Consider the following 22,681-nt stretch of genomic DNA (forward strand, 5'->3'; position numbering starts at 1 on the left):
TCCCTATGCTTCTATATGCTACCATTACACATCACTAACTTTGTGTCTCCTCTCTCCTGTAGTGTGTCCTCTCTCTCTCCCTGTACCTTTCTGCAGGTTGCCCTGGCCCTGGAGCTCTATGTCTCTGACGAGCAGTCACCGGCCACATCGACCTGATCAGTGTTTGATTGTTGTGTCTTGTTGCTTTTCTTCTTTTGTCTCTCCTCTATCCACTCACCCCAACCGGTCGAGGCAGAAGGCCGCCCACCAAGAGCCGGGGTCTGTCGGAGGTTTCTTCCGTTAAAGGGAGTTTTTCCTCCCCACTGTCGCCAAGTGCTTGCTCAAGGGGGATTTGTTGGGTTTTCCCTATGTAATAATATTGATAACAGTAAGGTCTAGACCTTACTTTGTAAAGTGTCCTGAGATGACTTTTGTTGTGATTTGGCGCTATACAAATAAAATTTGATTTGATTTAATTTGAGAAGACATAAAAGGTGAAATGTCTGAAATCAAAACTGGATAAGCATAAAAGGAATTTAAAAAAACAATACTAGTAGGACTTACCTCATTGTACTTCAGATCACAGAGTGCTGTGAATGGGCGCTCCCTGCTTTACTACTTCTACAGGCTGCAGCTCAAACTACTGCAGTGGTTAGGCTCATTTTGCTGTCTGTGGCCTTCAAAACACATTTTTATCATCTGAGGTTCTGCAGAGGTTCACTGAGCTCCCCACCTTTCTATAACCAGACTGAGTGTGAGCAAATGCTACATTTGGACATTACTAGCAATTCATACAGTCCAGCTTCAGCACCAGTTCCAGTGGTCTTTGTAACCCACATCCATATATAAATAAAAATGATGGACGTGAACTGAGAGCCAGTTGCCCCTCAACAAACCCTCCAGAAGGGAGCACCCAGGATGAGTAGAAAAGAAATGAAAGGTCATACTTACATCCTATCCTCGCAACCTTTTCCAAAGCTGAGATTCTGAGATTCATCTTGCTCTAGTCACCAAATGAACTCTACCATATTGGTGGGGTTTAATCAATAGATTAGCTTTAGACGGAATTTAACATTGTGTCCATGCACTCTGTGTGATGAATTTAGCTTGTGAAGAGCTAACACTTTTAATCTCAAATCAGCATCATGAACAGCGATACCTGTCACCCACTTTGGAAATAAACAGACACTAAAAATCCATCTATGGCTGCCTGAAGTAATATTTGAATACTTCAAGCCTTTAAAAGACACTCCAAAATATTTGAATCAGCATCAACTACTGTCTATTATTTTATTGTTTGAATTTCACAAACTAAACTAAATATTAACAGACTTCCTAGATACTATGGTTGACATTAAGAGAATAGTCTTAGGGAGGAATCACTTCTATAAATTACATAAATTGCAGCTCCATTTGCTGTTGAGGAATTTCTAATTACAAATGTTGAGGATTCCTTCTCCAAAACCTAAACTGTAGTAACAGTAATATGATACATTACCTTGTGTGTGTCCCGGAATTTACTGATCTCTCTGGAAATCAAGTCTCTCTTGTCATCCTCCAACTCCATGGCATTGATATCCTCCTTGCACAAAGACAAGAAGCAAACACTAAGTTTTTGCCAATTTCTACAAGGAAGCTACAAATCACAGCACAAGAAAATCTTGCTCTAGGCTTTGTTTACATGTACATCATGCAAATACTACCTCCTCTTTCTTCTCTTTCCGCTTCTTGTTGCGAGGTTGACTGTCAGGATCCTGCGAGGGAGCATTGAGCTCACTTGCATATTCTCGGATGAGGACATCTATTGCTCCTTTCGCAACCTGGTCCCGACGCACGGTTTCTTCATCAAGAACCTCCTCCTCATCTTCGTCCCCATTCTTTGACCCACCGGTGACTACCTGTATGTTAAAGGCAGAAACGTGGGACAAACAAGCTTAGAAACACAATTTAAGAAAATGACCAACATGCAATTTATCTTTTACTCAACAGGTAAACTGCATACCCCACTGGCACTCCTCTTCCTGGCCTTCCACTCATCTAGCTGGGCCTTGGTCTTGGCATCTACCTTGACCAACAGCTTCTTATCACCTAAGAGCAACTCGTGTAGAAGTCTGAGGGCTCGCAGCGTTGATTCAGGCTCCTTATATTCACAAAACCCGAAAGCTTAAAGAAGTAGTGAGCAGAAAGAAATTTAATTCCACAGATATCAAAATAAAAAACAGCTGATATTTTGAAATATTGACAGTAAAAACAATATAGAACTTTTATTTTCAAGTTTGAAGGGTTTCTTTCTGTAAATGAGTGCAAAAAATCTAATAATATCCACAGTGATTCAATGCTACAAAACATACAATGAGCTTGTTAATATGATTACAGTGAACCTTTGATAAAGCTGTCTTAGGACTCTGTAATGTAACATATGACATGCATTCACAACAGAAGATGGGTTAGTGTGTTGAGCCTTTTTTGTTTTTACCTTGAAGTTTCCCAGAGGCACCTTGGACCCTTTTCCAGCTTAGAACAATGCCACATTTCTATAATGGAGGAGGACAGAAAAATGCATTATTTAATTTCACATTCTAGATACTAATGATTTATCAAAGAGAAATAAATCATTGGTAACCGCTTACTTTGGTGATATGTTGGAGGTTTGAGCATTTCCTAACTGCAATAAGTATTTGTCATCTGCCACTCTTAATCTTACTGTTCTTGCTTAGTTTCTTTTTACCATGTCCAACAAAAACATCACCGTATGTATATATGAACCAGCTGTGATTTTAAAAACACACCACTGTTTCATGTCAAAAGATCACACATTTTTATCAACAAGATTACTTAATTTTATGTACAGTCAACTCACCGCTAACAGCTGTCTGACCAACATGTCAGATGCCTTTTCAGAGATGTTCCCTACAAATACTGTGGTGGTGGGACCATTGCCGTCCTCTGCATCCTTGGCTCTGATGGAGCCAGTCTCCTTCTTTGGAGCCATCAGCTTCTGTGCTACAGCAACTGTGGTCGGGACAAGAACCTGCAACATGAAATTACATTTTAGGTATTCAAGTGAAACTCTTATCCAGAAATAAAAGCAACAAAAGAAAAATGCAAATTTTAGGGTCAGTTAAACAGCACACTTTCCAATCTAACTAAGCAAAGTTATGTATACGGTTACAATGTGTAAGGATTATTTAACTAATGGCATGTAATGCAGACCAACTGATGTTTCATGCAGTAGGAACTCCTGTTTCTAACTCACTGTGGGTGTGGGGGTTACTACACCCATATGAACTGGGATCATGGGAGTACCTGGAAAAAGAAAAAAATACATCACTAAAACCATGTAAGGAGACACACACACAACCACAGACAACAATAGAACAAATTTTACCAAACAAACAGCAACAGTTTTGCTATTATAACTTAATCCTCAAAGTGTTTCATGTAACAGTAATGAAATTTATAGGCATTTATCTATGATTTTCCACAGTAGTGGAAAGTAAGTACATTTCATCAAGTACTGTACTTAAGTGCAATTTTGGGGGTTTTCATTTTCTACTATTTAAAACTTCAATCTCACTACATTTTATAGGCAAATATTATATTTTTCACTCCACTACGTTGAATTGATCACTTTAGCTACAAACTACTTTTCAGAATCAAAATAATAAAACAAAATACAACATATTCATAACAGTTTACTGATTCCTGGTGGGAAATTCAAACTACCCAGGAATAATTCCAATTATAAGCATGTAAGGTAGTGAGAATGAGCTCCACCTTTACCAGCTGCAAAAATTAAAGCGATGTACACAATAATGGATCAATGACTATAATCCAATAATATGATTTACATTAATGTGAATTATGCCATTCTGCATAATGGGTATATTTATACGAGTATATTTTGATGCCAAATACATTTGCATTTCTTGGTTAACATTTTTGATTCAGGACTTTTACTTGTAATAGAATTAGTACACTGTGGTATTACTACCTTTACTTAAGTAAAGAATATGAGTACTTCTTCCACAAACTGATTTTCATTTGCCATTTCAAAGCACATACCACAAACCTCTGTGAATTTATTGGCCCTTTTTCTTTTCCTCATTTCATCAGCAGTAACCCTTTGTCACATCATTTTCATTCTACTGACATAAAAACATTATCACCTTGCTCCTGCACTTTCACTCTCACATAACTGTTTTATTAGCGTGCAAGAAAACAAACTGAGTGTCTTGGAATTTCACAATGTAATTTTTCCCAGGTCCTCGGACTGCTTGCCAAAAAAAATTAAAAAGACAAAGGGCCCATGAGCATGATTTACAAAAAGACAGCTGTTACAGCTATTCTAATATGCAGTACCTGGCGGGACTGTCGGTGCAAACCCCCCATATTGTGGCGGGGGGATCCTCGGGGGTAACTGTGGGATGCCAATTTGCTGGTGGTTAAGCGGAGGAGGGTACGACATCCTCAGTTATCTAGAAACCTGTAACAAGAGAGAGGGTGCTCAACTGACAACCACGGAAGTATTACTGACGTTGTTCAGGGTTACGGTGGGTCATGTCAAGTACAACACGGTATCTGTTTATAACATGATCGGCACATCTGACCGCCAACACCGAAAACCATACAGGTGAGATGCCTACTCAGTCGAAAAGTGGCCATCCTCTACGTATAACGTTAAGTAGCTAATTAGCTCAAGCTAGCTAACGCACACTCTGTGGCCTTGCTAGCTCACATTAGCTTCAGCGCTCAGATACGGATTTTACTCACCTACAGTCAAGTGTATAATAAAAGCCACCGTCCGATAATATTATAGACTTCCCAAATAAAATGCCATTAAATACGGTATACACAAAAATGCAACGCTAAATACAAGCGTTATTATTACCGCCAGTACACTTCCAAAGCCCCTATGGATACAAATAACTAGGACCTATTCTTTTCGAAATGAATCATGGGATAGCACAGCATTGCGTTGTGGGTTTTTATGCCCTAAATTTAGTCTATTAGGCAAGTATTCACTCCTACCCTACGGATTTTTTTATATCTCAGTTTGCTCGTTTGACTCCTGGACTGCCCATAAGACGAATGGGCAAATGAAAATTACCTTTGATCTGGACAGTAATTGCTGAGAAACTTAGTCTAGTTTGCTTTTCTATACCTTCTTTTAATCAACCAATTGAAACATACTGTGTTGTATTTAGAATTAATAAACACTTCATGTCACAATAGATGGTTTAAAGATTCAATAAAACATTATGTTGATGTAATTTGCCTAAAAATGTTGATAACCGAAACTCCAGAAGAATACAGGTACTTTAAAAACTTACTTTAGCCTATATTCATTTGACAGATCCAAAGTGACTTGTAATTTTGTTTTTGCAAACAAACATGTTTTTTTCACACATATGGGGAGCAGTGCTTTTCTCAAGGACATTTTATAGACTGTGGACTGATTTACTGAAAACATAAAAGAAAAAATAATGGTTAGCATTACTTGCAACCCTACACTTTTTATTTGTTGTTAGTCTCCTTATTCTTCCTTTATGCAGTATAGATTTAAAATGTATTAGCTCCTGCATTATCAAGCAACAATAAAATAACCAGACAAAAAGATAATTAAATTAATAAATCAAACAGTTATATCGAGGACCTTTGTGGGAATAAATCTGTTAGACGATACAATTTGTTACATCCTGGGAAAATGCGTTGCCTGGCAGGCTATACTCAGGGCTGTTAAAACCTTTTTCTCATATTATAAAGTCTGTGCACCCTCCATTTACAACGCGTGGTGGGGCCAAATCATCGATGCCAAATGTTTTGCATTAGTTTACAAAGACGCTCGAGAGTCATGGTCACGCCACAGTCACACAGGTTTTTTACATGCTGGGTGTTTACCTGACACAGTACTTTTTGTTTCATCAGACCAGAGAATATTTCCCATCATGTTTTCAGAGTCCTTTAGAATTTGTCAAACTCAAAGCAGGCTGTTATGTTTTTGACTCAAAGTACTGTCCAGCCAATCTACCATAAAAGCTTGGTTGATGGAGAACTGCTGAGATTGTTGTCTTTAAAGAAGGTTCTCCATTTCTGCAGAAGACTTCTAAGCCTGGTTATCCAGTTTGGCCAAATAGCTAACTCCAGCAAGAGTCCCTGTTGGTTCCAAACTTCTTCCAGTTTACAATTACTGAGGCAAGTGTGCTCCTGGCACCACTCACATATTTATAAATTGTTTTATTCCGTTGATCTGATCCATGTTTCACCACAGTTTCACTGCTGAAATCTAAAGAGTCCCTTGGTCCCATGGCTGGACTTTTTTTTGTCATGACATGCAATATGAATTGAGGAACCTTACACTGTATATAAAGGTGTATATCAGTAAAACCATACTTACTCATTTCAGTATAAGTAAACAGGCGTGGTCCAATATATAACAAAAAATGTCTGATTAATAATTCTGAGTTTGTTAATAACAGGGTACTTTGGCACTTTTAATAAAGATTTTGAATGTAAAACCTTTAAGTGTAATAGTTTTATGTTTTTGTGTATTTATCATTCATTCATTCATTTTACAGTGTGGTGTAGATGTAAAAGGTTTCAATATTAGGCTACGTTTTTCGCAAGAGACCGACAACCAAAGTAGACATCTGTCTGGGTAGTCTAGATATCCCTAGGCTATTTGGAAAGATGGAAAGATGGAAAGATGGCCATGCATTTGACCTGAAGCCACAATTGTTTAGGCCACAGCTCCGGGAGACGTGTGGGCAAAACAACCGGGGTAAACATTATGATGTCAACAAGTCTTTCAACATCGCATGGCTGGAAATTTCCACATAGGTGAAACCGCAGTTACGCCCTTCACCCAAGACCTCTCCAAAAAAAGCTCTTGACAGTCACCTCGCAGGCCACGCCCACAGAACGAACCCACTGATTTCTGCATTTCCTATTGGCTAATCCGAAGGCGTTATTCAACCTGACGTCAGACGTTGTATATGGGACCGGACGTACTGCTAGTTAAGACTATATGACACTTTATGTACGCTTAATAAATCAAAGGACCATTTTGTTTGTCTGAATAAATTAGGGTGTGATTATCTCTATTCATCTCAGCCCTTTGGTTCACTAGCTCATGAATATTAAAAAGGTTAAGGACCTTTAAGACAGGCCTCCTGCGCCGGATTCAGCATCCACAGAGCTTTCGTCAGATTTCACAGGTCGTTGGCTAAGGTCTGCTGGATCAGGACTGAATCGACTGAGAATTTTGTAAAGAAGAAACATGGCTTTGAGGGGACCACTATTCCGCCTTCTCAGAACTCCATTCAGCCAGTCTTGCCAACAAAGCAGAGCTCAGTCTGTGGCTGTGCTGGGGGCACCGTTTTCAAGAGGACAGGTAAGAAAAGCTTTTTGGTGGCAATAACTTTTTTTTTTTTTTAATTCTCCGTTTCCAAATAGGGAACCCTCTCCAGCACTGACAACTAATTACTGGTTATTTTTAACAGAAGAGAAGAGGCGTGGAGCACGGTCCCAAAGTCATCAGAGATGCCGGGCTAATCGAGAGGCTCTCCGGTTTAGGTAAGCGAGGGAAGAGAGCACACGGTAGGAGCAGCTTATGTAACGTTGCACGGGTGTTGCTGCAGGTTCGTCTGGGCTGCGTTTAGACACATTTAACTTCTACCTCCGGTTTTGTGCCATCTTTTTATATATCCGGGAGAAAGCAGGCTAAATGTATTCACGTGCGGTTACACCATGACACGTTTCGAAGAACAAAGCGTGTCCAAATCCGATAAAATCCTTCTGTCCTGATCATTTCAACTACATTTTATAGGCTAGCAATAATTTAGTGATTGCCTACAACAGAATATCCATTTTATTTAAACTGGATAATCGACATAGGCCCCACTGAATATGTAGCCGACATCACAGACCGGTTTTTGTTTCGTGTACGCTATTTTTTAGAGTGATTTGACAACAGAATAAACCCAGAGTCTCACTGGAATCGTATAGCTTAATGACTTAAATCCCTGTCCAAATGCTATACTGATGGAGTAATGACCACCATAATCTCATGATTTGACCTGGTTAAGTCCCCGCGGAAACAGCCCCCAAACGATGCCATGCAGGGGCGGAACTACGGTAATGTGTCAAAGTCATTTCGAAAGTAACGCAAACACATATGACTACACTTTAGTAACTCTGCAATAGGTGATGAGTTGTCTTTCCTCTCATTCGGGTAGCCACGGGACAGGTCTAGTCATCCCGGTCCCGGCACATTCTCGGAAGGGCACAGGAAGAGCTGATGTAGCCTGTTCCCTCGGTGTCGTCACTGCAGACAAACTGGGCTCACACGTATTTTGTTTGCCGCAGTGTAAACGCGGACTATGGCAAGACCCATTTCACATGAAATAGGAGGACAGGGTTTAAGATATGTGCAATGTATTTATGACTAGTAAAAACTACAATTTCAGGTATCTGCAATTACAATTCGACTGGTCACAACTATGTCCAGCTGAATTTCGCTTAGTTTGAGACACCAAAAGGGTCATTTGGATATCTTTTAAACATGCCAAATTAAATGTCTGTAATTGGAATTATGACTAGTCATATCTGGAATTCACAATTCAGACAGGCAAAATTGAACTGTAAGTCAATGTGGAATTCTTACTAGTCAAAATGTAATGGAAGATATATTTAATTCAAATTTTGTCTAGTCAAAATTGAATTGCATATATCTTAAATTATAGTTTTGACAAGTCATAAATACATTGTATGTATCTGTAATATGAATTTTAATGTAATAAATGCTAAAATGTAATTGTAGATATCTGAAATTGGCATTCTTACTTGTCAGGATGCAATTGTAGATACCTTGATTTATCATTTTGACTAGTCACATTGTAATTTTGACTTGTCAAAATGCAGTTTTAGATAAACAGAATGCAATTATAGATATTCAAGTGAAACCTTTTAAATGTGAAACTGCCTGTCTTACACTAACAGTAGGCTAGGCCTATCCACTGGAGAGGGGGTGCGGAAAGAAAGGGGAAAGACACCTAAAGAATCCCTTCTTTACTTCAGCACTTTGGGTTGCCAGGGTTGCATTTACATGCCTACACAACAAAGGAGATTTAGAAACAATGGGGGGAATGATGTAGCAAGACAGTTTTCTGGAGACTGTACAACTTAATACGATAAGGTCATTATAAAGTCAACCAATTAAAGACACAGAGAGGTGACCAAGGACACAACAGGGATTAAACTAACAATTTGTAGTAATTAACTGGTAATTAAAGTTTGTATCTGAATCATCAGTCAATCAATCCAAAGTTTTTTATATAGTACATTTAAAAACAACAAAAGTTGCACCAAAGTGCTGAACAGAAATGGCCATAGCAGCACATAATTAATGTCACAAAAAAAAAAAGATGTCACAGGATTACAGAGAAAATGGCACTACATAATTTAAAAACATCACGCAAGGTTAAAAGCACGTGACGCACAGGCTTGACTGACACCAGTATATGGGGCATTACAGTAATCCAGCTTTGAACTAATGGGATAGTGACATGTTCATCAGTCTAATGTAGGGAGGACTATCACATAATCATATACCTGTATAATTACTGGAAAGGAAAGAAAAACATGGCTATGATGAGGTCACTTTGAAGGCAGTGGCACACTGTACCATATGTATGATATGGCTGCTATACTCACTATAGGGTATACCAGGGACTAAGCTTACTATAATTATACCACAATTAGTAAGAATACCACCTAGTTCTCATATGAATATAATGTCAGTGACTGCTGCTGATACTTAAGCATCCAGGTGTGGGACAGGTAAGGACATTAGTACAGTCCCTGTGGTGTAGCCAGTTAAACAAAGTATTTGCCAGGTATTTCTAATGTGTCAGGTCCCAGACATCTGCTCATCAGCTGTTGATAGCAGTCACTGCCCTCCCCGGCCTCATATACAAAGCCTTACTGGGACAATTTTATTTTCTGCAACTGACAGACTTTTATACTCGTGTATATCCATGCTACTACTTCTTATATATCTGAAGTATGCTCCTCCATGCATTCTGAGAACTAATGTAAGTTTGGGCTACTTTTAGCCTGATTTGCCATATTTTACAGACATTGTCTGAATTCTGCTAATATGCTGAGATTACAGGTAGAAGTATAAATTATTTAAAAACAAGTCCATGACAGCATTGCGCCATAACTGTTGCCTACAAAATGCTGTGATCACATTAAAATCAGAGGTCTGAGAAGTGTCCTTAATCTGCTGAGCTGACCTTCCTGGTTAGCAGCAGTGAAAATAGGTATACTGTATTGTAGCTGCCATGTCACGAACTGATCCCAAAACATGAAACCAAACCATAACTGAATGCTTTGCCATCTGTATATTCTCAACATCGGTGTCAGTTCAACATTTTCAATAAAAAATACATATAATCACTGGAATTCAGATGCATAAACACTAGCAGCATAGTCTTTCACAGTGAACAAAGGCAGAACTTGCAGCCAGTCACTGCTTTAAAAGACCTTTTGAATTGTCCTGCAACAGATGCTCACGAATGCATCAAAGCAAGTGCTATTCCTGTCCTGTCTAGGAATAGTAATGAGCCATATTGGTTCCGTGAAGGATCACATTCCCGGATCACATCACTTGTTTACTTCAAGGTCCATGATTTTTTGGTTCTTCTGCAGCGACCGAAACCTGAGTTGAAGTGGGAACTGGGACAAGTGCTCTGTCACTAATGTTCCACTGGCATTGAATGACTCAGCCTCATCAGGCTGTAAGTTCAGATAAATGCATGTCAAGTCATGTTACAGCAGGTAGTTGATGCAAGCTTTTCAACTGAAAGTGACACCTGCAGTTTTCAAAATAGGTTAGTATCTAAATTAGTAAGAATGTCCACTACCAACAGGATGCAGGGTGTTCACCATGTCCTGCAACAGTGAGATGTCCTGTGGTGAACCCCTGCTGAGTAATTGTAAACCGTATCAAAGGAGTGATACTGCAGTGCCTTCATTTAATAGCAGCTTGGTGTTTGTTCCTCAGACTACTCTGTCCACGACTTTGGTGACCTCCACTTCCACCACCCTGAGATGGACGAACCCTACATGGGTGTGAAGTTCCCTCGCACTGTTGGTGCAGCAAATAAGATGCTGTCTGGGGCAGTGAGCAGGGCTATCGGGGCTGGGCACACCCTTGTCATGCTTGGAGGGGATCACAGGTAATTCTCAGAGCATATGGAACATATGCACTGAAGGTACTACATGCCAAGTGCCTGAAAAGCAGTACAACTAGTATAATATTTAGGTGTTAGAAGGCTACACTATATTGTTTTACCCTATGTGTCAGTGTGTCTTGCTTAGACTGATATAAACACCAGATATTTATTAGACCGTCCTTGTCCTTTCACAGCCTTGGTATCGGCTCAGTCAGCGGCCATGCTCAGCAGTGTCCTGACCTGTGTCTCATCTGGGTTGACGCTCATGCAGATGTGAATACGCCCATGACTTCCCCATCAGGAAACCTCCATGGCCAGCCTGTGGCATTCATGCTCAAAGAGCTGCAAGACAAGGTGAAAGGAAATATTAGGCTTTAGTAAAACAAAATGAAAATGGGTTCTCTTACATTTCCATGCTAATGCAGCCCTGTGCTGTTTTAACACATGAATATTTTGAGTCAAACAAAAGCTATGAAGGTTCTGAAACACACAGTCATGTCAGTTTACTGGATGTGAAATGCATGCAGAAGGCCAATTATTTGTAGCACTGTCCTATCACTAAGGACTGAAAAGTGTAAATGCAGACAGCCTTAACCACAAGTCCTAGTATAGATTTTCCAGTTATTTTCCATATTTTAACATGTGAAGTTATAAAAAACATAACTTTTGAAATCAGGCATGAAGTGTTTCTGTCATCTTTTTAAAATCTGGTTTGCTATGTACTTCTTGACATGATAAATTAGCTTTGTCTAAATTATGGTCCAACATTAAAAAAAAAACAACAAAGTACATTTATCCTCTAACTGTGGAGGTTTATTCTGCTCCTACAAACACATAAACTCTACATTACATTTTCTCTTTCTGTCCACCACAGATGCCAGATATCCCAGGGTTCTCCTGGACAAAGCCAGTCCTCTCCTCAAGAGACCTGGTGTACATCGGACTGCGGGATGTCGACCCCGGAGAGTAGTACGTAGATACTACCACTTAAAACTTTTACCACATGTGGCTGATGGGACTTCATTTTCTAACACATAAGCACTTGAAGAATAGTTCTTAATTTTGTTTATTTCAGCCACATCATGAAAAATCTGGGTATCCAGTACTTCACTATGAGGGACATTGACAGACTGGGCATCCAAAGAGTCATGGAAGTCACCCTCGACCACCTTCTGGCAAGGTACTGTCTATACAGCGTGTAACAGATGATGATGTTAACTCCCTCGAAGCTGAACATGACCGTATGATTGTTTCTAATGCACTGTTCTGTTAATTTGATGACTACCTATGTTTCAATTAATGTGAAACATTCATTCACACTTTCTCACCTTCTTGCCCAGAAAACAGCGACCGATCCACTTGAGCTTTGACATCGATGCATTCGATCCGTCTCTGGCTCCCGCCACAGGAACAGCAGTGAATGGAGGTTTGACCTACAGGGAGGGAATTTACCTCACAGAGGAAATCCATAACACAGGTACAGATGAAAACAAATAACAGATTCTGTATTTTATCTGATTTTCTCTGAGCTTTTATTGTCAGGTTTAAATATCTAACTCATGAATGTGTTGATGTGCAGGTCTGTTGTCAGTCATGGACCTTGTAGAAGTAAACCCCATGCTGGGAGCCAATCATGAAGCCGTGGAGGCCACCGCCTCTTTAGCGGTTGATGTCATCGCGTCATCTCTGGGACAGACGAGAGAAGGCGCTCACGCCAGCATCGGGGTTCCCCCTGTGAAGAATGACACAGAGCAGCTCCGCATCTGAGAGCATGAAGCAAAACTATGAAATTATCAACATCATCTCTGAGCATTCCGCAATACTTAACTTAAGAGTATCTTACATTTCTGTTCCCTTTGATTTGTTCTTTAGTGTTAAGTTCAATGATGAAAACAAAGTTTGCCTGCAGTCATGAAACTACGAACGGACAGGTGAAAACACTGATATTGCTGAGACTAAAGCCTCGGACTACCACTACACCTACTGATGGGAATACTAGTAACCTTACCACAATATTTACTTATTTTTCTTCCTGTATGTACTAAATGTTATAGAACACAGCTGCCACATATTTATTATGTTTGGTTTACAAGAGAATGCACCTGCCTCAAAGGTACGAACTGTGTTGGACTTAGTTTGACACATTCACGGACTCAAAATCATTTTGTGTCTGTGCTAGTTACTAAAAAATAGCAATGATGCGTTTGCACTTTTGGACCAGCTATGTTTACTGTATTTTCTTTACAGTTATCTATTTTCAAAATGACTCTACCAGTACATGTACTCGGATTACTGTTTAAATATTTAATGACTATATAAGTATTAATTGGCTTGAAAACTGCTGATGTCCAGCTCTGCTGTTAATTTCTGGCAAAAACTGGTTGAATTGGTCTAAAGCCTGGTCTATATTTGGCCCGATATGGCCACTGAAGGAATTGTCCGTGTAACAGAATTTATATTTTGGTCTTCCATAAATGTGACTACATTTTTGTACACGTGTCTTATTTCTTCCTTTGTTTGTTTGAAGGTATACAGTATTATCCCCATAACTAAACTGTTTCATTTCAATCTGAGACTACAGTCACACTAGTAGCTCTGCGAGGCTGCACTGTACTGCAGTTTTTAAACATGCTAACATTTGATTATTAGGACTGAACACAAAGTAAATTGAGGCTAATGGAAATAGCATTAGTTGCATTGCAGACATTCATAAACTAGAGTTCTGGATGAATAAAATTTTGATGATGATGTTACATGAAAAATCAGAAGTTCCCCAAAGTTATTACAATTCATCCTGGAGGGAGCATGAAGTCAAAAGTTCACAGCAAACTCTCTTAATCCAGATGTTGAGGTATTTCATAAGAGAAATCTTTGACCTGATGAAAACACTAGCATTGTGAAGTGCTAGTCATTGGGTTCATTCTCTAAATGTCTGTGCAATATTTCATGGCAATTCATTCCATATGTAATAAGTCTTTTTGGACTGAGTGACATTGCTTCACACAGTTATGCTGCCAGCATGGCTAAACATTATCCAAGTAATTTTAAAAGAGGGCCAACTGTTGGACTTTTATGGAATTTATAACCTTAGTATGTCCCCCTTTGTACTTAGGATGAACATAAAAGCTGTGAAGAATATGAAGGTATATTTCAGATAAAAGCAAAAAAGAACAGACTATCCTGTTCTACCCCTGATCCACAGAAGCAGGTCAGCTAATATATATTTATGTTTTGTACATGTACTTCACTTCAGGAAGGCATGATAAGTGTGCAGAAGAAAAGCACTGTGGCAGATGCACCGTGCCACTAAAAACAACCTCATCTCCTAGTATATGCAAATTCCTAGTAATAGATGTTTACCCAGCACTAACCTGCCCTGCCTTTCACAAACTCCATAAAGGATGTTTTAACTTTGGGTTTTTTTTTTGATGCATTCCCTGAAAACACCAGATAAAATCCAAAGTGTGGTTAAATATTAGCTTTAATCATGTGGAGACTTTCCAAATAAGGAACACTGAAGCCTATTTCGATCATACAGCAATTACCCAACATCATTAACCATAAAGAACATTGCATCTATTTTTCACATTCACCCCTCTGACAGAAAAATTTGTCCTAAGGTCTCAGCACTCAGAACTGGAAAAAATAGCTTAATAGAGCTTTTTGGATACTGTACTGGAACACATTACAAAACAGATTAAACTGGAGCCATTTCATTACATACTGCTGTTCACTATTAGAAAGATAATCCACAACACAACTGTGTTGAATGATATTTGTAAAGAATCCCAATCTGAGAATTTATAAAGCTCACAGAACTGCTGTGTCCATAATATTTCATACATAACACCACCAGGGAATCTACACATGGGGGTGGAAGCAAACCCTGACTTGTCTACAACTTCACAAAGAATCATCGCTGGGATCTGCAGCAGCCAGGTCCAGAAAATCATCCTGCAGTGCATCACCAGCATTAACAGTCTGATACAACAGTGCAAATCTCAGTTCATAGTTAGAGCTTCTGTGGGTTTGGTCCATTAACAGGTTCAACAATTCATCATTCTTGTCAAATAAATTTCATGTACCCATGAACAGAAACCCATCTCAAAGGCATCTCATTGTCCCTGTTTGCACTCACAATTGGCTGAATACAGCACAACAGCATTATTGCTACTGGAGTGGACAGTCAGTGCAGACAGATGTAGAGAGTCCTGGTTTGCTCTGGATCTAGAGCTTAGACAGTTTTCAAGTGGTACAGCTCTTATTTTCGGAAGAACTTCAGGTAAATCACAGCGCCCAGGATGGCCAGCTCCATTACAATTATGACACCCAAAAGCAACTTGTTGGTCACCAGCCTGCACAACAGAAAAAAAAAAATGAATAACTAAATAAAAGAAAATCATCAAGAAGCAGAGGCTCAGGTCATTGTTCCACACCCATTTACAGCCATATTTCATTCAATCTGAACTTAATTTATATTTCGTTTGGAGAACTGTAAATGTAGTTTGGATTAGAAATGTCCTAAATAAAGTAGAGCTGACACATTCCAAGTGATGTTATTTGAAACATCATTGATTAAAGGTTTAGTCACTCAACAAACAGTTTTTGGCAAGTATCATGACAACTAAATCATTTTTCAACAAAAATGCCAAAGATTTGCTGGTTTCAGCTTCTAAGGTGTGACAATTTGATGCTTTTCTTTGCCATACGTCACAGTAAACTGAATATCTTTAGGTTCTGGACTGTGGTTCAATGAAACAAGACATCTGAAGATACTGCCAAGGGGCTATGGGAAATACCTGGGGGTTTTTTTAGTTTGTTTTTTTACTATATTTTGACACCTTATAGATTAAATGAGAATATAATCATCAAATGAATTATAAAAAATATTTGCTAGTTGCAGCCCTAATTACTAGTACGTTCTTAGCAATGTATTAATCAGAATAATTTATTCACCAAATCCTTGATTCAGTGTAATCAATGTGCCCCATGAATGAAGGCGTACAACACAGTATATTAACATAAAGCCTAGTCAGTTTTTAATGTTGGGGACATAGAACAATAGAAAATACATCACACTCAAGAAAAACAAATTTTGCATTCAATCATATAGTTCATAGGTAACACAAATAAAAAGAATGTAACAGGGGAAGCTTGTTGTGGCACTTACCGCCGTGACATGGCACGTAGAATTTTTCGACTTCGACTGAGGTTCTCTCCAGTATTCACCAACTACAAACAGAAGAGATTTAACAAAACTGTGGTCTCACAACATCTTCTCAGCTTCTCAACTGTATCAACCCCCACACTAAACTGTACCATCCTGATTTTCTCCATACCAAGTAAACTGCTGCACCCACTTCACAAATTATTCTTATAAAATATGAGAAACAGCCATGGAGGCCAACATAAGTCACATTTTAGACCGAACATAGCTAAACTAACACAGCATCACAACCTCATATAATGGCAACATAGATTGACAGCTCACTCTGTTTCTAGTGCGGTCCAGCTGTTCCCTCTGTTCTCCCAGCTCCTCGATGATATCCGTGCCAATCTGCTCCGTCTCAACGGCGATGCGATGGCTTCGTTCAATACTTTGGCTGGCAGTGTTCAGAGACTCTGTGCCCTGGAGCAGCAAGGCTCTCTGAGACTGCAAGTGTCTCTGCATAGGTGGGCAATAAGGACAAATCCAATAAATAATATTAATTGTGACTGAAGAGGAAACTCCCTTAGATTGTTGTAGATTGTTTTATACATTTCAGGGAATATTTCACAGTAAAATTTCCATCTTAGTGTCCCAGAGTCTACAAAAAGTATCCCAAGAGATGTAAGATTCTTGCTTTCAGTTTTTGAGGCTGTCAACGAAAGCTAACACTTTCCACTGATATGTTAAATAGTTAAGATATTTTGTGCTTTTAAATGTTTTTGTAAAAGACATTAAAAGACACTGAAAAAGTCTCTGTGTTTTGTCATATTGTACAATCAGCCACTATTAAGGGGAATAAAAATACAGTATATACCCAATAAAGACAGCAAATACAAAAATATATATACAGCTATATTTCTATAGCTGTATTCTGACATATTTAAAGTGTTTATACAATATTATTATTGAAAGCAAACAATTATGCATACATGCATATAAAGGGTCTTGGGTCTTTTAATAACTCTCACAGTGAGATAACACATAAAAGTCCACAGGCCCACACTCACACTTTGTTGATTTTGTGATGAATAGATTCCATGTTGACTTCCTTCCCCTGGTTGGAAAGAGGAGCCAGAGCTAGAAGCAGAGTTTTTCATGTCCCGCTGCAGCTTACCCAGATCCCTGCGGTAGAGGCGCAGCTTTGTACTCATCGCATTTCGGTAAGAGGAAGGGGCAGCACGCAGCTCATCTTCCATTCCTTGTAACTGGGGAAGTTTAGAAAACTGTACTGGGTAATCGCTTAGAGAGCAATGAGGTCCTCCTGTGTACATATTAATGCACTGGTCAAAAATAACTCACTATTTACATTTCTGAAATGGTTACAGCAAAATGCTGGTGAAAGGTGCTTCTCATCATCATCATCATTTATTCACTCACAACCATGACTACATGGTATGGAATACAAAAAAATTGTTAGTCTACCTTCATTCATAACCATGTGGCAGAGAAAATATCAGGCACACTTCTCAATATGAAGTAATATATGTCAATAACACAACCAACTATAGCCTTTCAAAATGTCCAGAAAGTTGAATCAACACTTCTCTAAATAATGGAAAAAGTTGACACATCTGTACGAACTGTTTGTGGCTTCATTTATGTACAGTGCTGCAGAAATGATGCAAGTTAACCCACTATGTAATCCCTGAAAAGTTTTATACAGATTTTAGCTTCTGTCGACTTTTTTAACCTCTGACAGCATATGTCTCAGCTTTATACCATTTAAGGTTATTCACTGATCCTGAAATGCTTAAATGTTAAAATGGTGGTGTTCTAAAACGTCTGACCCATAGTGTTTAACGTAATGAATGAATGAAGGTTCACAATTTTACAAGTGCGTCCTGTAGCTTAGTTTAGTGCCACATGAAGGCTGAATAGCGTTTACTTGTTGTAATCATTCAGAACTGTACAGTATTTGACTACTGGCACTGGCGGTAAAGTAAATTTTGGTAGCCTAAACATGAGTTCATCAGATATCACTTCCAAAACACTGAATCAGAGCAACTCACCACTTCCTCGGCTTCCCCATTTCTCTCATCGAAAGTTCTCACCAGCCTCTTCCTCTCCTCTGTTACAACATAAGTTTCAGTTTTACAACACAAAACAAAACTTCTGAAATACCTATGTGATTCAGCTAGCATTAGCATTAAGTGGCAAAGCAACAAGACAATGTACTTAACGTTACCTCCGTGACATTTTATAGCTCTCTCTGGCATTAGCTTAAGCTCTTCGTACAGTGATCTGTAGACTTCGTGCAACTTCTCGAATTCCTCCGACGACATATTGCTTCAATTGTCGCTCAGCTACTAGTTATCTGAGAAACCAATGTCTTTCGATACAGAATGTAACAACGATAACTGAAACGACTGTAAGTTAATATAGTTAGTTCGCTTTGTTTTCAAGCTAATCACAGCCCCAATATCCGTATGATGGGGCTTGCGACGAAGCGAGATAAATTCCAGACCAAAAATCAAATATAGCCATATTTCAATATATCTTTACTAATCAATAAAACTGACAGAACGTTACATTCGGCACAACAAGTCATTAAATAATGATAGAAAACGACTTAAAACCAACCCTTATGATAATTTTATTCAGGCACTAGACAGTCAGCTTTCACTGGCCCCTTCTGGGAAATGTAGGTTTAAAATCTTAGGGGGGAAAGCAAGGATGTAGGGGGAGACGGTCTTTGCTATCTTTTTCATTATTCAGAAAGTTTTATGCGTTAGATTGAAAGTGGAATTATTAAACCAATTTATTGGTCTTAGTACTAACAAAACAATTATACTATATTATATTAACAAACAGTTATATCCATTTTATGTAAAATTACTTTTTACCAGTAGAATACTGATGTAAAATTGTATTTATATTGATGTAGGGCCTAGTTTATTAGTCTAGGTTTATGGTTATGGCTAACCTTGTTCCTGTTTTTTCTTTTTTGGGGGAGAGGGTATATTATTATACTGTATCAATATACAGTATAATAATTCATAGTAATGAATAGTTATTGTTCCGATTTGAATCAAGATCAATTAAAGTTTTTTGAAAAAAGAAATGTAACCTCTTAGGAACATGAAATCTATTTCTAGCCTTTTAATTGGTCTGATAAGGTTAACTGATTCCCTAAAATTGATTATATATTTGTTTGCCTGAGAAATTGTCTTGCCATTCTACTTGCCATAAAATAATTATGCCAATTATAGTTTAGGCTATTTTAAACACATCAAATCCAACAAAGACAAGATGTTAACAAAAATGGCCACAATCTTAATGGAAAACAATAAAGAAGACTACATTCTTATCTGATTATAAAAACTACAATCCCATGATTCCGTTCGCGGCGCATCTTTCACTCTCGCTATGCTTGACACCCCTTTATGCTTTGACATCAGCTGTTCTGCCTACAGAGCAACGCTGTCCTGCTAGAAGAGACAGAAAGGCGCAAATCAACGGCATAATGCTGCTTTTATTAATTATCGCGGGGCTCGGAGTGGTCATGTTACTGATTTTATTTGCGCCACATATAAGGTAAGCAGCAATGAACACACCAATTCATTCTAATACAAATGCACATCATGGATATGTTGTTACTTGGGTGACAGGGTGTTACATTGCACTGATGAAATGCTTACGATGAGGCGCATTTACATTATAAAGCACCATATGTCTATGTGACCCAACAGGTCGTAGTTTATATTATCATCATCATCATCATCATCATCATCATAAGCTATGACTTCACACGACGCCGAGTGATTTTCTGAGCAGATAATCAGTGTAACATGAATGATGAAGCTGTGCGAAGCGGTGTTCTGTCAAATTTTGCTACCTTGTCGAGATATACTACCTGGTTGCAAAATCTATGGACTGACTAACGTCCCAATCCATCCCCCTAACCTTAACCACTTTGTGAACGGTGGGTAGCAATTTGACAGAACACCGGGTGTCTTCCACCTGAGCTGCTCGGGCCTATCAGGAGGCTGCGCGTAGGAGGAATTATATTTGTACACATTACTCCAACAGAGCCATTGACTATGGGGAGACCTCTGTTCAGTGACGTGGGCTCCTTGCTCAACTTTCTGTAAGAATAACGAAGCCAGGCCGTTCACGTGTCCAGGCCTAATGTGGACATAACGAATACTGACTACAGCGGGACACTAGTCATTCAAATGGAGCTGTGTGTAAACCAAAAATTAAAATCATAACATTCCAAAGTGACAAAGTGGTCACTGTGTATTAACAGAAAATATGCAGCAGGAGGAGTGTGCAAGTCCACTGCTCGTCTGGATGGGAAGACCGTCCTCATCACTGGAGCCAACACAGGGATTGGGAAGGAGACAGCTCTGGAGCTGGCAACCCGAGGTGCCCTTTTAGATTTACCTAGAAATACAGTGCACAGCACAGCGCCTCCTTATATCCACAAGTACCTATGACAACTAAAGAAAACCGTTTTATAGAGAAAAGTAATAAGGTTTTAATAAGGTTAAGAATGTACTTTTCATATCTGGATATACTGTATTATGATATGGCAAGTGTATAAACTTCAATAACATGTTACATGGTTATGTGTAACCACAATTTTCTTGTAAATACTCATTTGGATAACCTTATAATACAGTGTCATGACTATACTTCTATACTGCAATGTTATCCTACCAAAACTCCCATAAATCTAATTTTGAACTATTGCCCAAATGAAATATCTTTTTCCACTGGTATTTTCTAAATTAATGACATTCTTAAATGTTACATTAAAAGTTATCACAGGCATGTAGTCTTACTGCTTTGCAAGCAGCTTACCCAACATGTTTCACTGGTGGTTGTCTGTAAGGTTATTGACCTCCTGTTTGGTGTCTTCATTCTGTGTTAGCCTACTAAAATTGTGTAAATTGCTATGTTGTGTATAGAAATGCATCTAATGCTCTTTTATTGCATGGCGGCTTACATGTAAAACCATCTTTTGTGAAGTTTTGTTCAGCGAATTACTCTCAAGCAAAGACTACACAGCATAAATAAACAGCACAGCTAAAATTCATAGGTATTTAAATGGTTTGGTTGAATTAGCGATGCTGTGAAAGCTCTGACATTAAATGCAGTTTGACTATGAGAAATCCTAATGTACATCACTAGTCAACAAGCCTGTACCAGAGAGTGCATTCAGCAAATACCTCCATGCACCAATAGCCAACAGAAGCCCTCTCTATCCTCTCTTCTATTAACTCATGTAATTTCAGTTTGTTCATAATTTACTGTAGCTGCTGCTTATTTCTCACACGACAGGGGCTCGGGTGATTATGGCATGCCGAGATGTGCAAAGGGGGGAAGCGGCTGCAGCCAGTATACGAGCTGCGTACCCCAAAGCACAAGTGGAAGTTTGGGAGCTCGATTTGGCAGATAGTTGCTCTATACGAGCCTTCGCACATAAATTCCTTAATGGTAAGCACAGCTGTTTAATGCCAACATCTACCTACAGAGACCTGCTTTGCTTTTTAACAGTTACCACAGCTGCCATGCTCCCTTTTGTTTGTGACATGCTCCTCTTTCAGAGGTCAGCCAGCTTCATATCCTTATCAACAACGCTGGGGTAAAAAAATGCCCCCCTACAAGAAACCCGCCGATGGCTTTGAGATGCATATAGGAGTCAATCACTTGGGTAAGACTTCAGTGAAATTTACTGTAATCAGCCAATCATTCAATCCATAAGCAGGAGTGAAAACTGACTGATTCAACAACTGGCTATGGTTTTTCAGAATCATGTTTAATGCAGAGTCAGTCTAAGTCAAGCGGAAAAATGATTGATTAAAGCTACTTTTCCTGCCACCGCATTTGGATCCAGACTCAGTCTTTGAAAAAGGATGTTTTTTGTTTGTTTTTTTAAACACTGGCATGTAATTTGCGGCCAGAGACAAGGAAAAAAATCTAAACTTTTTTTGTAATTTGGCACAAATCCACTCAAAGATGAACTGATAGGATTTTGGTGGTCAAAGGTCAAGGTCAGTGACCTCACTTCTGTCCCATACCCATGAATTTGACTGGGTGGTGGAAGCATACAAAATTAGTTGAACCAATTATATACTCTATTAATTGCCAGCCTATGGGATCCATTGCTTACCCAGAAGATAGTTGAAAATACATGTATATGACCAAGAGAATTTTAAATCTCGAGTCTTGTTTTTACTGTCTGAACTGATACTTAAGAACAGCTGATTAAATTGAGGTTACACATGCAGTCGGGATAGCATAAGTG

At 38.9% G+C, this 22,681-nt stretch overlaps 4 protein-coding genes across 6 annotated transcripts in view; 2 read left to right on the top strand and 2 right to left on the bottom strand.

The window, feature by feature from the left end:
• Window positions 1-4,948, bottom strand: part of rbm25a (RNA binding motif protein 25a) — a 12,498-nt gene extending 7,550 nt beyond the window's left edge. The window contains exons 1-8 of one of the 3 annotated variants that reach the window (XM_020622868.1): window positions 4,871-4,948; window positions 4,342-4,465; window positions 3,236-3,285; window positions 2,840-3,010; window positions 2,456-2,513; window positions 1,982-2,142; window positions 1,683-1,877; window positions 1,478-1,561 (exon numbers count right to left, since the gene is read on the bottom strand). In XM_020622868.1, coding sequence (XP_020478524.1) covers window positions 1,478-1,561; window positions 1,683-1,877; window positions 1,982-2,142; window positions 2,456-2,513; window positions 2,840-3,010; window positions 3,236-3,285; window positions 4,342-4,447 — 825 coding nt within the window. In that variant the 5' untranslated portion in view covers window positions 4,448-4,465; window positions 4,871-4,948. Of the gene's footprint in view, window positions 1-1,477; window positions 1,562-1,682; window positions 1,878-1,981; window positions 2,143-2,455; window positions 2,514-2,839; window positions 3,011-3,235; window positions 3,286-4,341; window positions 4,466-4,752 lie in introns of all 3 variants that reach the window. The other 2 variants (XM_020622867.1, XM_020622869.1) reach the window with 2 other exon arrangements.
• A 2,025-nt stretch (window positions 4,949-6,973) lies between these two features.
• On the top strand, window positions 6,974-13,709 carry arg2 (arginase 2). The gene is made up of 8 exons (XM_020622911.1): window positions 6,974-7,372; window positions 7,482-7,554; window positions 11,048-11,222; window positions 11,414-11,573; window positions 12,094-12,188; window positions 12,295-12,399; window positions 12,560-12,696; window positions 12,799-13,709. The coding sequence occupies exons 1-8, from the start codon at window positions 7,259-7,261 to the stop codon at window positions 12,984-12,986; spliced, it is 1,047 nt and encodes a 348-aa protein (XP_020478567.1). The 5' UTR covers window positions 6,974-7,258; the 3' UTR covers window positions 12,987-13,709.
• Window positions 13,710-14,662: 953 nt separating this feature from the next.
• Window positions 14,663-18,969, bottom strand: vti1b (vesicle transport through interaction with t-SNAREs 1B). The gene is made up of 6 exons (XM_020622906.1): window positions 18,614-18,969; window positions 18,438-18,496; window positions 17,436-17,633; window positions 16,711-16,884; window positions 16,390-16,451; window positions 14,663-15,574 (listed from the first exon to the last, which is right to left on the bottom strand). The coding sequence occupies exons 1-6, from the start codon at window positions 18,708-18,710 to the stop codon at window positions 15,481-15,483; spliced, it is 684 nt and encodes a 227-aa protein (XP_020478562.1). The 5' UTR covers window positions 18,711-18,969; the 3' UTR covers window positions 14,663-15,480.
• Window positions 18,970-19,791: 822 nt separating this feature from the next.
• rdh12 (retinol dehydrogenase 12) overlaps window positions 19,792-22,681 on the top strand; it is a 4,954-nt gene continuing 2,064 nt past the window's right edge. The window contains 6 exon segments of the mRNA XM_020622907.1: window positions 19,792-19,962; window positions 20,678-20,796; window positions 21,715-21,870; window positions 21,981-22,030; window positions 22,033-22,087; window positions 22,680-22,681. The exon segment at window positions 22,680-22,681 is cut by the window's right edge and continues 214 nt beyond it. Coding sequence (XP_020478563.1) covers window positions 19,892-19,962; window positions 20,678-20,796; window positions 21,715-21,870; window positions 21,981-22,030; window positions 22,033-22,087; window positions 22,680-22,681 — 453 coding nt within the window. The 5' untranslated portion in view covers window positions 19,792-19,891.

The sequence above is a fragment of the Monopterus albus genome, unplaced genomic scaffold (assembly GCF_001952655.1).
Source record: "Monopterus albus unplaced genomic scaffold, M_albus_1.0 scaffold290.1, whole genome shotgun sequence".
NCBI classification, from domain to species: Eukaryota; Metazoa; Chordata; class Actinopteri; order Synbranchiformes; family Synbranchidae; genus Monopterus; species Monopterus albus.